We start from the raw sequence: 17,730 nt of genomic DNA on the forward strand, positions 1-17,730 counted from the left end.
CACAACTTATCCAGATGGAACAAAGTAGATTTCGACATATAATACAACCATTTGTCTAAAGTTGACCTTGAAAAGTATTTTTCATAATTATTTATTTAGATTTTGTGTTGCTGTATCATAAATAACACACTTTACATTTATTTTCATTTCTATCTCAAATATACAAAACATTTTCATCTTACTGACAACTATACAAAACACAACAGACTTTGAAAAAGAACAAGAAAAACTAAATTAGCTTCAAATTCGATACGTCTTTTAATGGAATAAATATTATATTGCGATTTAGCTCAAACTGTTTAACATAAGCTGATCAATTATTATACCGAATACCATAGTTAAACGCAAAAGACATAAAATTTGCAAGCATGCTAGTATAGTGCAGTTTGGCTAGTATCGTTGTTTTTAATAACACTTCACATATATTTTCAGAATTAATGTAACTGTTAAAAGACTTGGTGGAGCATTTGGATTTAAAATAACAAGGAATTATATAGTGTCTGCAGGTTGTGCACTGGCAGCTCACATCATGAACAGGTTTTAATAAGTCTCATATTTAATAATTAATTCGATGATGCTTAGCTTGAGTCAAACGTTGTAAAATACAAATGAATACATTACATTTAAAAAAAAAAGATATGTTTGATCAGTGAAAAGACATATACATCATATTTCAATTTCATCTTTGTTTCATAATCATCACAATCATGTTTCGTTTTCAAATAAAAAGGAATCAGATAAATAAGTCACAAATTTTCTTTAACGTTCTGTATTGAAAACTATAAAACAAGATCTCAAAAAAAACTTTGAGAAAAATACATTTAAAAAAAAGTAACATTCACTACTATTAAATTCCAGGCCTGTAAAACTGAATTTAGAATTTCACACACAAATGAAGATGCTTGGAGGACGACTTGCTTATAGAGCTGACTATACGGTATGTGTTATATCATGAGATTTAAATGTCAGTGTTCTTTTGTATCAACAGAAGCACAAACAAAGATGTCTTTCTTTCAAGGGGAAATGATTTGCCCCGTTTTGTTACCAAATGACCATACTCATTTTTATAACATCGTCCTAAACAATTTATATACTCAAGGAGCAATTGCTTTTATTCATGGTTTGGTTAAAGTTTGAGGAGCACTTCAACCGGACATGACTCCTGTTTTGACGAGTGTTCTTCATAACCTGAACCTTAATATAATTGCTGTAATTTTGCTACTTATTAGGAAGTATGAGTATACTTTAGTTTTCTTCCAATATATGGTTTGAGTTTAGCCATTTCAATTGATATTTTATAGTGTGTCTTTCTATGTTGTGATGTTACACTATTGGTTCAGGGTAGGGCAAAGGCTGGCGCCTATTAAAACGATTAAACCCTTTGCATTTGTTTGCACCTGTCCTAAGTCAGGAACCTGATGTTCAGTGGTTGTCGTTTGTTGATGTGGTTCATAAGTGTTTATCGTTTCTCGTTTTTCATATAGATTAGACCATTGGTTGATATAGTTTATTTTCCTTAAACACTATAGTGTTTGAATGGTTTTACACTTGTCATTTTTGGGGCCCTTTATGGCTTGCTGTTCGGTGTGAGCCAAGGTTCTGTGTTGAAGGCCGTACTTTGACCTGTAATGGTTTACTTTTAAAAATTGTGACTTGGATGGAGAGTTGTCTCATTGGCACTCATACCACATCTTCTTATATCTATTTGCTCTATCTAGTGTATAACGTATTCATTATTAAAATCATCCCGAACTTCCATGGTTTCGAAATAGCAGTGGTATTAGAATCAATAACGAAGAAATCATTGGAGACAAATAAAAGCATTCAAAGCTTTTAATGATATGAAAATGATTCTGTTAAAGGATGAGATGTGATCAGAGCCGTTATTAAGTTTCAAATTTTTTTAAAGAACAGTGCAATATAATCCGTCAATTTAGTGCAAAAATATCATTTACAACGTCACCGTGGCGTCATAACATGTTTAAATTGACGTTAATTTTTATCTATTAACTGCTAACATCCTGGTCTCTGTAGAAAATTTGTTTCATTGAAATCACACCACATATTCTGATTTCTATATTTGAAATATATCTAAATTGAAATATATATAAATTAAGAATATATCTTAATTGAAATATATCTATGAAATTGAAATATATCTATAAAATTGAAATATACCTATAAAATTGAAATATATCTATAAAATCGAAATACATCTAAATTGAAGTACATCTAAATTGAAATGTATCTAAATTGAAATATATAAAATTGAAACATATCTTCAAAATTGGAATATATCTAAATTGAAATGTATCTTAATTGAAGTATTTAATGACTATATATGTTGAATGCATCTATCCCATTGCACTTGAAATAAAGAATATAGTAAATAAAGTTAAGTCTACATCATATCTTGAATCACATCTAGAAATTGATAATGAGGGTCAGTTGAGAAAAAAACATTACGACTAAATAGATGCTTTCACCCATTAGTCCAAGAGTTCCAAGTGGTGATGTTGGAATCATCCCTTCGAAAATTTGACGGAAGCCATCACGAGTTGCTGCTGTTGATTATCTGTTTCACCGATGACGACATATATGTTCAAATTATCATAACCACAATCTCGTCCTCTTTTTCTCGAATGTGACCTTCTAAATTACCACCGGTTTTGTACTTACATGAGCAACACGACAAGGGCCACATGTGGAGCAGTATTTGCTTACCTTTATTCTTGTATTTCATTTTTGCTTATGTGCTTTGTATATTGAGTTTCTATATAAAAAGTAAAATAATAAAAAATACCGAACTCCAAGAAAAGTTCAAATCGGAACGTCCCTTATCAAAGGCAACAATAGTATCTATGTTCAATAGTCATACTTCCATTAAGCAAAAACAAATCCGGGTAACAAACTAAAACCGAGGGAAACACATCAACTATAAGAGGAAAACAACGGAACAACAAAAACACTGAACTACAGCAGAAGCAGACACTAACATACATAGAAACGGACTGTCTGATAACAACTGCCATATTCCTGACTTGGTACAGGACATTAAAAAAAATGGTGGGTAGAACCTGGTTAAATGGCAAGCCAAACCTCCCGTTAATATGGCAATGTTAAAAGTACCGCTAAAATGACAACACTACGTGACAGGAATACAGTACAAACAAACGCAAGAACACTCAACACAGAGAAATACATAAATAAATAATATAATAGTACATTACAACATGTACACCGCAAAATAACAACGGACACCTCCCATGAATTTACGACAGCACGCCAGGACACCACAAACGAAATATAAACTGCGCGTCACATGAATGGATCAACGTTACAAAAAGGGACGTATATTTTGTGACGTTTATATTATCACAGGTAAATTTCTAAAAACAAAATAGATTTGTTTTATTTATAGACACGTACAAAAATATTTTGTAATGGTGTTATTTTATGTATTTTCTAACCATGACAAGAATATTAAAATGGAATTGTGTTTGTAATATTGTTGTTATTTGTATTTTCTAACCATGTCGGTTTTTTCTCTAAATAAAAACTATGTATAAACAAATAAATCCTGTGCATATAGTTGCTTTAAACTTAAAATAATATAAATGAAGTAGCTGATTTTTTATCTTAACTTTTACATACATATAGTAAATAAAAATAAAATAACTGTAATATAAGGCAAGATAATGTAAGATCAAACAGTAAACACACATGAAAACAAACAACATAAAACAAAAACCCTGTAGACGAACCACGAGTAACTCGACTATACTGACAAATAAGACATATTTGAAATATATGCCATTTTGTTTTTCTTTGTTGACATAGTTGTTTGTTTTAAAGTGATTATGATTAAAACACAATGTTGACTGCTGAACCCTAGTTTTTGACATATTTACTTTTGTTTGTTTCGCTCACACATTGTTGATAATATAATGGAATTCTATGCGACTGTCATACAAGTGAGAGGTAAAGCCAGCTACAAAACCAGATTTAAGTCACCATTTTCTACATGGGGAAATGCCTGAACCAAGTCAGGAATATGACAGTTGTTTTCCATTCGCTTGATGTGTTTGAGCTTTTGATTGTAACATTTGATAATGGACTTTGCGTTTTGAATTTTCCTTGGAGGTCGGTATTTTTGTTATTTTACTTTTCCCGGGGCTGCTGAGATTGCCTCCGGTTTAAAATTGATTTCGAGTTGCTCAGCCTTAGTTTTCTATGTTGTGTTTTGTGCTCTGTTGTTTGTCTTTTGGTCGTTTTTTTGTTGTTTTTTTCATGCCATTGTCCGGTCGTTTTTGACGTATGAGTTTGACTATCCCTTTGGTATCTTTCGACTCTCTTTTGACACGAAAGTACAATTGTTAACATAGAGTTGGTAAACCTAATGAGAAATATTATTCACTCAAATATATTTAATTTCATTTGCATGGTCCTATCGGACATGAAGATGAAAATTAAGCTTTATAAGTTTGATGCGTCTTAAGGTGGATGGGGGGTCTTAATTAAAATCCACAGAATTTTTTAATAATTTGTCAAAAATGTAGTTTTTAACCTGCTTATTTCCAAAATTTAATAAAAAGTATTGGTCACCGGACTTTATTTCACGCTACAGGTTGTGCAAAAATTGCCAGATTTTGTATAGATTATGCATGGAAAATCCAATTTTGTGAGATAAAAAGAATTTACCATTTTCAGAAGTCATAAACACAAAAAGTGAAAGACAAGGTTGTTAGATATTTAAATTCATTTGGAGCTAAATCATGACTGCTGGTATTTCAGATACTTCTAGTAGTTTTTGACTGCAATTCAAGAGGCCAAACTTATTATAGCTTAGATAATGCTAAACACAACCTTAAATTCGGTATATATTGACAAATTAACTTGTGACTTACATAAAATCCTGACATAACAGTATTCCGATGAGATGAAATGACAAAGGAAATATTACAAAGTATTAAGGTAGTAACTTATATTTTGTCAGTTGTGCTACAGGTCAAATTGTATTCATTTGCAGATTTACCTCTACCGGAGGAATGCTTATGGCGGACAATAGTAGCTGCACACAAGATTATATATGGGATAGTCAAACTTTTACTTCCGTGAAAATATGAAAAATAAATAAAAATCATAACGAACCAAAATATTGTTTTTTGTTTGTTATTTAAAGATTTTCAAATGTGTATATGACAATAACAGCTCAAAATCCAATGCCTAACTGTTTTGAGCTTCACTTCTTTGCTAAGCATCAGCTAAATTTGAAAATTCAAGTAAACCATTACCCCACAAATGTAACACTTTTACTAAACTTAGATAAGTTCGTATACATTGATTCATATGTTAAACACCTTCATTTCTAAAAGTTACTTAGAGTGAATAACATTATCTAACATTAGGTTGGATGTACTGACCAGGGAAAATTGAATGGAATCAAAATGACACTGTATGCAGATGTAGGATACAATGGAAATGACAGTACGTTATATTCTGTATATGGATTCATCGATAATGGTAAGATAAATTCTCAATAGTTTTAAGATGAAATAGGGTTTCTGTCCTTACTTTGCCAATTATCTTATATCAGAAATTGTTTGAAGGTTTCAGTTGTGACATTTGTTTTTATTGATCGCCTGTTGTTATCATTTGTTACGTGACAATTTTCTTTCTCGTGTTTAATGTACAACAAAATGTAGTGGCTTCTATCGACATCCGTTTACGATTACCAGATATTAGACAAGTATAAGTAATAGAAAAAAAGTATATACAAATACAGAAAACAAGAATTTAACTTCGAAGCTTCATTTGGAACGATATTCATATGATGACATGATCTTCTGTTTAGTTTTTGCTTCATATAAAATTTAGAACATTTTGTATGATTGCCAATGAAACAACTCATTTTTTTTTAGAAAAAGAATGCGGTTCAAACACTATTTATCACAGAAATCATTGCTTATTTCGTCTATTAGTTTCATAAATGTCAATTGCTGTAGTTTTAGAAAATTTATAAAAAAAAAAGAATGTTCAGAGAATTTATAGTAAGTCTAGTTCCATTTAGCTGTGATGAAAACTCTTTATCATAAACATGACCCCAATAGTTGTTGTTTCAGAGCGAATTATTAATACGTAATATGAAGTAAATTTTAAACGTCTTCGTTTGTTCACTATTATTGATACGTGAATGATATACATGTAAGGTGGTAAAATAGTATACTTTTTTTGTTTACGTCATGTTATTTAATGTACGCAGACAAGTTTTTTGCTATCTATGAATTTAGGAAGCATTCTTATTCATTTTATATCAAAACTATATATACTGTTTTCGGGAGAAAAATCATATAAAACCTCTTTTTGTATACAGCTTACTATTGTGAGAACTGGAAAATAACACCGAAAACAGTCAAAACGAACAAACCTTGTAATACGTACTGCCGAGCACCAGGTAAGTGTGATATTTCATTTTTTTGAATTTTAAAAACCAGGCCCTCTTTCATATATTGATTTTTGAGAAAATCCATACCCATACATATATTTAATAGGAAAATCAAAACCCATTTATACGTATCCAAGCTATCATAAACACAATCAGTGACATTTTTTAAACTAAGATGTTTTCACATGATGACCAATTGACATATAAAATTCTACCCATTGTAATATTCCCTCCGTGAAATTGCAACCCCATGATCTATTTCACTTTAAAAAAAAAAGTGACCGTATCAGCGGCTCTTGTGTGTATATATTTTGATAGGAAAAGATACCCCTCACCCTTGGGTTGATCAGACAAATATATTACACCAGTGTACAATCTAGTAATGCACTGATTAATGCGATGAACTACACGAATTGATTTGTAAGATCTATATTTTGTATACATTTTGATATGAAAAATAATTTTCATCCATCAGGTTCAACTCCGGGTATATTTATCATGGAATCTATTATGGAACATGTTGCAAAGGAACTACAACTGGATCCAACAGATGTCAGGGTTCTCAATTTGTATCAAAAGGGACAGGTACCTTAATTTATCATCGTTTATCATCGTGATCTGAGAAATTCCAAGCAATCTATTGCACACTCAAAGTAAAGTGCGATTACACTATAAGATAACAAAATCAAACAATTCCGAGCTTCAAGTAAATTCATGGAGGTGTTTTTGTAATTTCGTGTAGTTCTATCACAGTGTGTCCGCTGTATTCCAGAAAGTGTTTTGGTTAAGGATTAAAAGTTATCTAAACAGCTAAATGTTTCGAAATTGTGTCATGGTAAAAGATTAAAAAATGCACGCAATATTGAAAAACAAAAAAAAACCAACAAACTGCACAAATGTGATAACAAAATCTTATAAAGTGCTGTTGAAATTTGTTTCTACAACATGAATATAGTATGATCAATGGATAAACTAACACTCCTTACTTATTTCGTGAAAGACTCCTGATATGTTTCGTACCTCAACTAGATGCAGTCTGCATATGGATGATATTCATTAAGCAAGAATGTATATGTTAAGTACTAATAATGTCTTGTACTTGCAGACAACACCCCACAATAGGCCACTCCTGTACTGCAATATCAGGCAACTGACCACAGACTTAATGACATCAGCAACAGTAAAACAGAGACAGACATCTGTCCAGGCATACAACCAGGTATTTTACATTAATATTGCAATCCATCTTTTACAGAGTTTCTCATATTAAATAATATTGATTTTGTATCAATAAGACGATCTACGATGATTTATATAGGTTCGAAAAAATGAAGAAAAAAGAGATGTTAGGTATAGACCAATAATATAGTAACAGACCACAAAACCCTCAATAAAAGGATCAAAACATGGTTTTAAACAATAAGCAAGTACATATACATATATTATATATTCCTTGCTTAATTACCCCGATTCGAGAACTTTAAAATTTACGTAGACTGGCTAAGATATGCCATCAACACCATAATGATTAAAAGACGATCCGATGTAACAAAAGAGAATCATTAATGATGTTTCTAAATGTTGCCAGGTTGGATATAAAAAAGTTCGAAAGGTAGTTCGGGGGAACCCTGTTTCTCACCTGCGATTGCTGATGTCAGTGTAAAAGTGTAATGTTGACTAAAAAAGTGAGTCAGTAAAATACAAACTTTAGAACAAAAAATCAAACTTGTTATTTAGATGCTATTTATATATATATTTCTTGGTCTTGAAGATTCTTTTCCGTCCGAGTTTCATAACAATCCTTGAAGGTTTACAAATTTATCATGTCAAAAATATTTAATCCCAGACTGTCTGTAAATGATAATTGTAAAAAAACGAAGTACATCTATCAGAAAAATACTAAAAATGAAAAAAAATATATTTTCACAGGTTTGCTTCAGACATTATCTCTTTATCATTAACATTCTTCTGCCATAGTTTCATAAAACTCTAAGAAGGTTTCACGAAGTAATTGGTGTGTAACAAACTTTAACCCTAGATTGTATCTACTTGTTTACTGTAAAAAAAAAGAGTAAGGTTATCAGCAAAATACAGAAAACAGTGTTAACTGTAATAAAAGTCCATTTATCAGTAAAATACGGAAGAAAAAAATAAATATTTTCAAAATTTCACTCTGGATACTGTCGTTTGTTATAAACAAGTTACTGTCCAAATTTCATAAAATTCCTTGCAGGTTTGACAAGTAATTGATGTCTGAAAAAACTTTAACCTCAGACAAAATCTGAATGTCATCTGTAAAAAAACTAAGTCCATTCATAAAAAAAATACGGAAAAATTTAAATAAATATTTTCAAAATTTTGTTCTGGATACTGTATTTTGATCATAAATAAGCATCTGTCAAAATTTCATAAAATTCCATGTAGGTTTGACAAAGTTATTGATGACTACAAAAACTTTAACCATAGACTGAACCTAAATGTTGAAATCGCCGAATCCGACGCCGACGCCGGAATCTTGGATCGCTATGGCTCACTTTCGCGAAATAAATTTCGCAGGCTAGACAAAAAGAAGATGTGGTATAAATGTCAATGAGACAACTCAAATCTAGAGCCCAAATGACAAAGAAGTTCATGACTAGATCTATAGATCACCATACGACTTCAATAATTAGTAGAACTCAAACCACATAGCAACTATAAAAGGCCCCGAAATAACCAATGTTAAACAATTGAAACGAAAAACTCACGACCTTATTTATGAACAAAACAATAAACGAAAAACAAATATGACATACAGCAACAAACGACAACCACTGAATTACAGGCTCCTGACTTCGGACAAGCACAATCAGAATGTTGCAACCCTTTCCATTACCTGGGACAGAGGTGAAACAGCACAACATAAGAAAAAAAACTATAAAAAGCAGTTTAAAAGGGCTTAACTCATCCAATCGATACAAAACAGTTTTGAGATTCAACCCTTTCTTTTTTATTTCCATCAGCAGAATGACAAAAGCTTCGTAGCAAAACACAAAAAAAAAAATTGTAATTCAGGAAAAAAACTTTATTTTAACATCGTATCACACTCGTCAAACTAGAACAAAGCTCAAAGTACTTAATCTAATCTCTTGGTGTAGAAATCATGTCCAAAACACTCATTGCAACTTGCAAACAAACATCGCTCCTACTGCAAAATATACACTTTATAAGAAGGAACCAATGAAACATCTAAACCAAAGTTAGGAAAAGTCAACACAGCGAAAGGCAAGCTGTTATAAATGGTATGAAGCTTACCATAATAAACGCTAATATGAAAGTCTAAAATGGAAATTTGTCAAAATTAAGGTTAACCGTATCAAATAGTTAGCTGCAGTGGATAATTTAAGCATTACGCTACAATTCATATTACGAGGGGTGATACTTTGCCCCAAATACTGAAACTATTGTTATATTTAAACACATTTTATTTGATGGTTGATATCATTTAATATGTTACAGGCAAACAGATGGAAGAAAAAAGGATTATCAGTTGTTCCTATGAAGTTTGAAATAAGTTATATTTTCGTTCATTACAACGCAATTGTCAATATATATGCCTGGGATGGAAGTATATCCATCGCCCACGGTGGAGTTGAAATGGGACAAGGGATCAATACAAAGGTATTCAAGTTGTTTGGTCCATACAAAAAGGGCAATGTTTCAAATTCTTAAAATAAGAATAAGTAGATTTGCTAAAATTGCAAAAAATGAAATAACAAAAACACCGAACTTCAAGGAAAATTCAAAACGGAAAGTCCCTAATCAAATGGCAAAAATCAAAAGGTCAAAGAGACAATTACTAACCAGAGACCAAATGACAAGTAAGTACACAAGTACTGGCCATCTTTCGGAAATGAAAAGAACCAGCACATTTTTAATGAAAAATCAGTTCGGTAGGTCTTAAACGATGTTCGTAGCCGAAACTTATTATGTTATGCCATTTTTCGTACATTAACAGGTCGTAAAATTAACCAGAAAATGCTTTGATCAATTTTTGCGAAAATTGTATGAAAGAATCTAGACATATGACGGCACGTTTTTGTCGTCAAATCTTTTTTATTTGTCTTTATTGGACTTAAACAGACATTCAAGGAATTGTATATATGCTCAAGCATATATCAAACTCATTTTTCAGACTTCTGATATAAGTGGACGATAATTTGATTTTCGGGGAAAGGAGGAGATGGAGGGGGTGGTCTGTGGAGCGTGAGTTTTTCCAGAAGGCATAAAAGACTTTTTAAATGTTGATAGACCTGCAAATTTTTTTTCGGGCGGCTTTTAGTTGTGCAGACGTTTCATTTTCATTCTGTCTTGGACAGTTCTCATCCGGCCAGTATATCTTTTTTTCAAAATCCTCCAGCCCCGCCCCTCCAGAATATCAAGTTGTCGTCTTCTAATGGCTTTCACAATAGTGGATTCAACCTGGATATAATTTCAATGTTGTGTCGACGGGCATATCAAGCTCCTGGCGCAGCTGTTTATGTGTATTTTTAATAAATTTATGTTTATTTTTCTACCACCTTACAGTAGTGTATCATAATACTTTTATCTAAAATGCTTTTCCAAAGCCAAATTTTGTCTCTACGGTGTTATTTCTTATTCTTATTTGATACGAGTACTGGTTTGCAATACTGAGACCAAAAACAAATCTTATATATCATCTTATATAAGTTAATTTACACAAGCTATCTATATGAGATAATATCCCGGAATAAAACGATTGAAAAATTATTTGACTTTTAATAGTCGGGAGAGTGTAAGAATTAATATCAGAAGATACTATGGAGTTAGATTTCTAAATCTAAAACATTATACCAAAAGCAATGCATACAAAAGCAAACAAGCATACAAATAACATGAAACCAAACATAATCCCCGTTTCTGAAACATTACAATTCATGGAAAACTTTAGGAAACAGTGATGACCGTACAAATGTGCAGATACTGCATGCGGCCAATAGTTTCATCTTGTTTGATGGTCTAGATGGGGGTCCTTCATTTCTGTAGTCTTTAATGCTTTAGGCCATTTTTCTCTATTCTTTATACTTTTAGCTCACTATTCTCTATTCTTTATATTTTATCACCTCATGTTTCTCTATTCGTTTTGTTTTTGGTCCATTTTTCTCTATTCTTAATATTTTTTGGCCAATATTCTCTATTCTGTAAGCTCCCATCCACACCTTGTTAAGCGTTTGATATTTATGTCGCGGAATTGTAGTTTTAGTAGGAGATATGAATGTAATCCACCATATGCAGAATTTTAAAATCTAAAACGTAGCACGATATAACACTTTCTTCCAAACCTCATTTTTTTTTGCAATCAATCAATATATACCATTTAAAAACAGTTGTACTCAAAACAAATGATAACAATCAAATGATATTTATCTCTAGGGTTGGATGGGGTCTGGAAATGTCTTCAACAGGCAAAACAGGAGTGACTGATTGGGTGTTTAAATACACAGCAACGTCCGGTTGGAATGGAGATTATGACTTATATTCTAAAGAAATAATGAAGAACGTCTTCACATAACGAAATCTTTATCTAAACTACATATGATCACAATATCGTCGCTAAGTAGCGACGTCGAATTTATTGTTACGTAAATACCGCGCTAAATGACGTTAAAACGTTTACCAATTATAAGAAAATGTCTATAATAAAAAAAAGTAATCTACAACATTCTTGGGGCCTCAAAATGAGTTTACTGTTCATATTTCAAGAGGGACGAGTTTAACAATCGGCCGTGTAGTAAAAAGTCCATTTGATGTACGAATCTTTGCAGCACGAACAAGTCCATCTAGTCCTGTAATCACATCTTCTCTAACACCTAATTCCCACATTGTTCTTGGTGAATTGTCAATGATAAGTACAAAAGAACCGATTTTCACATGTGTATTAATTTTTCTTGTCACACGGTGATAGAGATATTTAATCCATTGTGCAAGGAGTTAAGAATGTCCGTCTCTCTGCTTGTTAATGCTAATTGCAACAACTCTCTTAAGGGTATGTCGGTGGCCGGTTGCAAAGTCAAATTTCTAACCCTATTCGACAGTCCTTTTTTCCAGTGGTAGTTTTAATTCCTTATCATTATATCGACTCAATTAATAGAACCGAACTATAAAATGCATTGATTTATGTTATCAATTTGTTCTCGTTTCATGAAGGAAAATATTTGCCACTAGGCGTCAAGCAAATAACTGACTCAATTATATATTTATGTCAATGAGAGTGGTATTCATGTCTCTATAATTAGTTATTCAATGAAATTAGATCGAGAGAACCATAAATATATAAATGTTTTAAAACAACATTATAATTTTCTACTGGAATCATATATACAATCTATTTTTTTAACAATATTGGTAGAATATAGATTTGATAACTTAAAACAGTTATAAATTCGAAGTGTCATTATAAATTTATTGACAGAATGTATGTCTTCTATGACCACTGTCCAATTATCTTTTCATTATTTATGTTCAAGGTAGCACAAGTCTGCGCATTTGAGCTCGGTGTGCCAATTGACATTATAAGTGTGAAATCAACTCAAACGACATCTAATGCTAATGATTTTGTAACCGGTGGCAGTATAGGCACTGAATTGTGCTGTTTGGTAAGGACAAAACAGTTCAAAAACTGGAACACTTAAATGTTTGATAAAATACTAAAATCTCCTCTTTAAATATCTGAGTCATTTCAAATTCATATATTTGGCAATTATAGATGAATTTTAATGTATTGCATATATTGGCGAATATGAATATGATTATTTGTAATTTCAACTTAGACATCAAATTTAAAGAAAAAATTCGTATTTTAAGCCATTATTTTCATGATCCAAAAGTTTCGTGTAAAGTCGGTCAAAAAACTAATTTCCATTTAACATGCAAGAATGTGGATTTTTTTTCAAATCCAATGATATCAAATATTGAATTGAAAGAAAACAATCTATTGTCCGATGATATGTTATTGCTCTAATCAATGGTCTACTTTATACATTATAAAAATTGTTGGATTGTTGCAGGCTGTTTTGAATTGTTGCACGGCATTAAGATCAAGGATGGCACCAGTGAAAGCTAAAATGCAGAACCCTTCGTGGAAAGACTTGGCACAAAAATGTCTAGTGGACAAAGTGGACCTGTCTGCCAGATTTTGGTAAACATTTCTTTGGTCAATAGTTGTCCTTTGTTTCGTTTTAAGTTTTCAAGTGTCCTTCTTTTGGAATTTGCCTTCTGACCTTTTGAGTTGTTTTGTTCATACGTTTTGAGTCAAACTCTTTGGTGCAGTAAATGACGAATAAATGATTTTTATAGACTTTAACTACTTGGTAATAATACCCATATAAATATAATAAAAAAACAAAAATAAGCAAGACAAAATAAGACTGCACTTGAATAGGAAGCCGGATAACTTACATATCTATCAAAAAGAACAAAATATAAAAAAAAAATTGTAACACATTCGCGATGAATATTTGAGCAACATTTATATTCCCGTAACTAATTCACTTACCTTTAACTACTAACAATTTTCAGCGAGTAGTTCAATTTAACGTTTTAATCATCGATTCAAATAACAGAAAATAGTATGCAAGATGGAACCCCAAGCTTTATTGTTTCATGCATACAGAGCTACAAATTACCATAAATTAACCGATACTTTATTTAAAGTGCCTTCGAGCCTGGGACGATTTTAGAGGAACCACAATACAATTCTTATGGTGTAACCTGCACTGAAGTGGAACTAGACGTACTTACTGGACAATACCTTATTAATAGAGTAGACATGTTGTTCGATTGCGGGGAAAGGTATCAAATATATGTTAACTTTATGGAATTACAATCTAATTCATAAACTAAATACGGATATTGTGTGTTATTAAAATTTACTGTTACAGATTTTAAAATATATCTTAAATAAAGGAATATATCTCCTTCATGCAAAGCTTTGATTTGTTGCCCGGCTTTGGCTATACCTTTCTTGTGGTAAAATTCTGTTATTTTTTACTCACAGTAAAATTACATTTCCACTTGTATATTATATATGTATCTTTAATGTTTCCAGTATGAATCCGATGGTAGATATAGGACAAGTCGAAGGTGCTTTTACAATGGGACTTGGATATTGTCTGTCAGAAAACCTCAAATTTGATCCTCAGTCTGGAGAACTATTAACCAACAGTACATGGGTAAGTGGATAAATATTAATCAAGTTACCATTCAACATATTCATACATTGTTCTTATTCATACTAATACCTTTTCCTAAAACGGAAAATATGTCGTAAATCTATCAATACAGTTACAGTTGATATCTTTTTAGTAGATGTAGCATTTATTGATAAAATGTTAGGGAAAAAATGCTTTAATTGCTGTTATTCATCTAAGCAGTTTGTTGGAAAATATTCACGCTGAGCTGAATACTTAACATCTTAAAATAAACCTTTTGCTAGTGGGGAATCTGCGACCCTTGACTAGATATTTTCCATTCGTGATCAATCGTGCTTTGATTCGTCAGACATGTAGCTGTGTTGTCAAAATTTTACGGAAACGTCTTTAATATCAAGTAATGGCGGACAAAATGCGATAAGGTGGATTAAGATTTTCATGAACAACTGTAATCACAGAACGTATAGTCCTTTCAAAACATTACTGTGATGATATCGTCAAAGAATTTCCGAATGTATGTATAAATATGGTGCTTTTTTAAATTCGTTTTATACAAGTAAGAATGCTAAAATATACTTTTATTAAATTTTATACTAGGAATACAAACCTCCTATGGGTAAAGACATTCCAATCGACTTTCGAATTCAATTGCTGAAGAATGCTCCTAATCCAAAAGGTGTCCTCAGATCGAAAGGTACGAACATATACAATAAAGAAACACAAAGGATTTAATGAAGCAGCATACCGATACCCCAATTCCAGACGGGTTTGAAATGGGAAATATTTAACAGGTTGATTTACGACACATAAACCATGTCTCTGGTAAACTAATAACCTAACATACTGTTACGACCAATCAACTCGCTAAAGACTTTAATTGCGCTTCCTCTTTAAACTGTCCGAATGAGTGAAGAGAACACTTTCACCTGAAATCAGCCCCGGTTGTTAGTTGAATTCGTGTTCCTCAATCTTGAGTTTGATGTGTAGCATTTTGCTACTTTTGTTTTTCCTTTTTAATATGAAATAAGGAACTGTGGTTTGATTGCCAATGAGACAACTCTCTACCAGAGACCAAGTGACACAGAAATTAACAATTATTTGTTACTGACCTTCAGCAATGACCAAAACCCATACTGCATAGTCAGCTATAAAAGGCCCCTAAATGATAAATGTAAAATAATTCAAACAAGAAAACTGTTTTTATTTGGCTTATGTTTTTCCCCTTGGCTTCTTGGAAACTGACCCAAAAAACTATGCAGGCCAGGATGTATAACATGTGTATACTCAACAATAAAAAATGTACAAATTAAAACATTTATCGACCATGTGTTTAATTAAAATCTTATTTTATTAGCTGTTGGAGAACCACCATTATGTATGAGTTCTTCAGCTTTGTTTGCTTTGAAACGGTGTATAGAAGCTGCAAGAAAGGATATACAGAAAGATACATATTTTCCACTCAGTAAGATTTTAGTTAAATCAAATCAATTCTTGTTAGAAATCAATAGAAAACAATTGTATATTATAAAAATATCATGGAATTAATGATTTCATTATGACCTGAATTTCGTATAAATGTTTAAATGTGAGCTTTTCAATTTTTGCACTTAATATGAAAAAAAGATGTTGCATGAATGCTAAAAAAAGACAACTTTCCAACAGATACCAAGTGACATAGAATTTGGCAAAAATGGTTCTTTACGGCCTTCAACAAGGAACAAAACCCATACCACATAGCAATAGTACGCTTATCTATTTTGCTAGCGTTTTATCAAAGTTTAAAAAATTAACTAAATGAGAAAGCTCATTTAGAAATAACAAAAGACAGCTACTGATGAGGTTCCTGGCTTTGAACAGGTACATGAAGGTATTGTGGGGTTAAACTGGTTGTTTTTATTTTTTTTTGTTATAAACGTGTATATGTGTGTTTCACCAACAAAGAATAAATATCGTATATGTGATATCACAGCTAAAGAAAATTACACACTTTTTCAAATCAATAGGATCATCATATCATTTCTAAACAATTATTAACATTGGTAACTAAACCTCTCGTCCTATGTTGTAGACACTTATATCATATATTATACCACATTTTATCATAGAAATAAGTAATAAGCACACGCCCCTAAACAAATAACATTATCACTGTTGACATAGACATTATGTGTTCGTATGATTCGATTTTCTCTCTCTGAAGTCACACGATGATACTCGCTAACTTTTGAGAACTATTGAAACAATTGCAGATTTCATATCAAATAGTCTAAAAAGACAAAAGATGTAGTTTCCGTAAAAAAATAATCGTTTCTTATATTTCAGATGGACCAACTTCGGTTGATAAGTTATGTGAGCTATGTCTTGCAGACCCTTCCCATTTTGTGATATAACTATATGAAGTCATATATATTCTTTATGTGCAGTGTTTGTTCTGGGAGGTGCAATATTTCTATTTAAATATAGAGTTTGTTTTGAGTTCAATCTTAACGAATGTTTCTTTTTTATCACACATAATCAGTGAAAACTATTGAATTTGATGTCTAATTGCTACTTATGATTCATATGATATACAAAACCTTTTTTTCAAAGATGATCTAACTTGTAAGTCATGCATTAACAAATATGATTAGGACTACATCGCCATAATTCAATGTTACTCACAGTGAATATCTTATGGATAATACGGAACCTCATTTTCGTATAGTATCGTCATCAGTCATGTGTTCTTGTATCTTTGTATAATCCCAGTTGAACAAATTAACTAACAACAATGCACTGTTTTAATGCACACGAGCTAGCATACAAGGTAAGGTATCCACAGATAGGACAAAGTATTTTTCAATGGTTTACACATAAAATATGGTAAACAGAATTTATCTCCTGAAATCACAGCTACGCAAATCCACAGGAAACGGTAGCAGACCATGCTAAGCAAGATATAACTGTTGAAATGTTCTTTTGCCAATTCACTGTGTCTTTTCTTTGTAATAGCAATCATAATTGCAATCGAATGAATGTGACAATATGATACACTGCAAAAATCATCTTCATTCATTATTTGAAGTTAAAATTCTT

General features: G+C 31.7%; 1 protein-coding gene across 1 annotated transcript in view; it reads left to right on the forward strand.

Annotated features, from left to right (window-relative positions):
* Positions 1-17,128, forward strand: part of LOC127706661 (uncharacterized) — a 42,267-nt gene extending 25,139 nt beyond the window's left edge. Inside the window, exons 22-35 of the mRNA XM_052211317.1 lie at positions 433-537; positions 859-937; positions 5,409-5,523; positions 6,374-6,454; positions 6,921-7,030; positions 7,551-7,664; positions 9,944-10,105; positions 12,973-13,101; positions 13,513-13,643; positions 14,159-14,296; positions 14,553-14,676; positions 15,253-15,349; positions 16,010-16,117; positions 16,978-17,128. Of these exons, the coding sequence (XP_052067277.1) occupies positions 433-537; positions 859-937; positions 5,409-5,523; positions 6,374-6,454; positions 6,921-7,030; positions 7,551-7,664; positions 9,944-10,105; positions 12,973-13,101; positions 13,513-13,643; positions 14,159-14,296; positions 14,553-14,676; positions 15,253-15,349; positions 16,010-16,117; positions 16,978-17,045 (1,561 nt within the window). The 3' untranslated portion in view covers positions 17,046-17,128. The remainder of the gene's footprint in view (positions 1-432; positions 538-858; positions 938-5,408; positions 5,524-6,373; positions 6,455-6,920; positions 7,031-7,550; positions 7,665-9,943; positions 10,106-12,972; positions 13,102-13,512; positions 13,644-14,158; positions 14,297-14,552; positions 14,677-15,252; positions 15,350-16,009; positions 16,118-16,977) is intronic.
* Positions 17,129-17,730: the final 602 nt, after the last annotated feature.

This window comes from Mytilus californianus, unplaced genomic scaffold (assembly GCF_021869535.1).
Source record: "Mytilus californianus isolate M0D057914Y unplaced genomic scaffold, xbMytCali1.0.p SCAF_6, whole genome shotgun sequence".
Taxonomy (NCBI): Eukaryota; Metazoa; Mollusca; class Bivalvia; order Mytilida; family Mytilidae; genus Mytilus; species Mytilus californianus.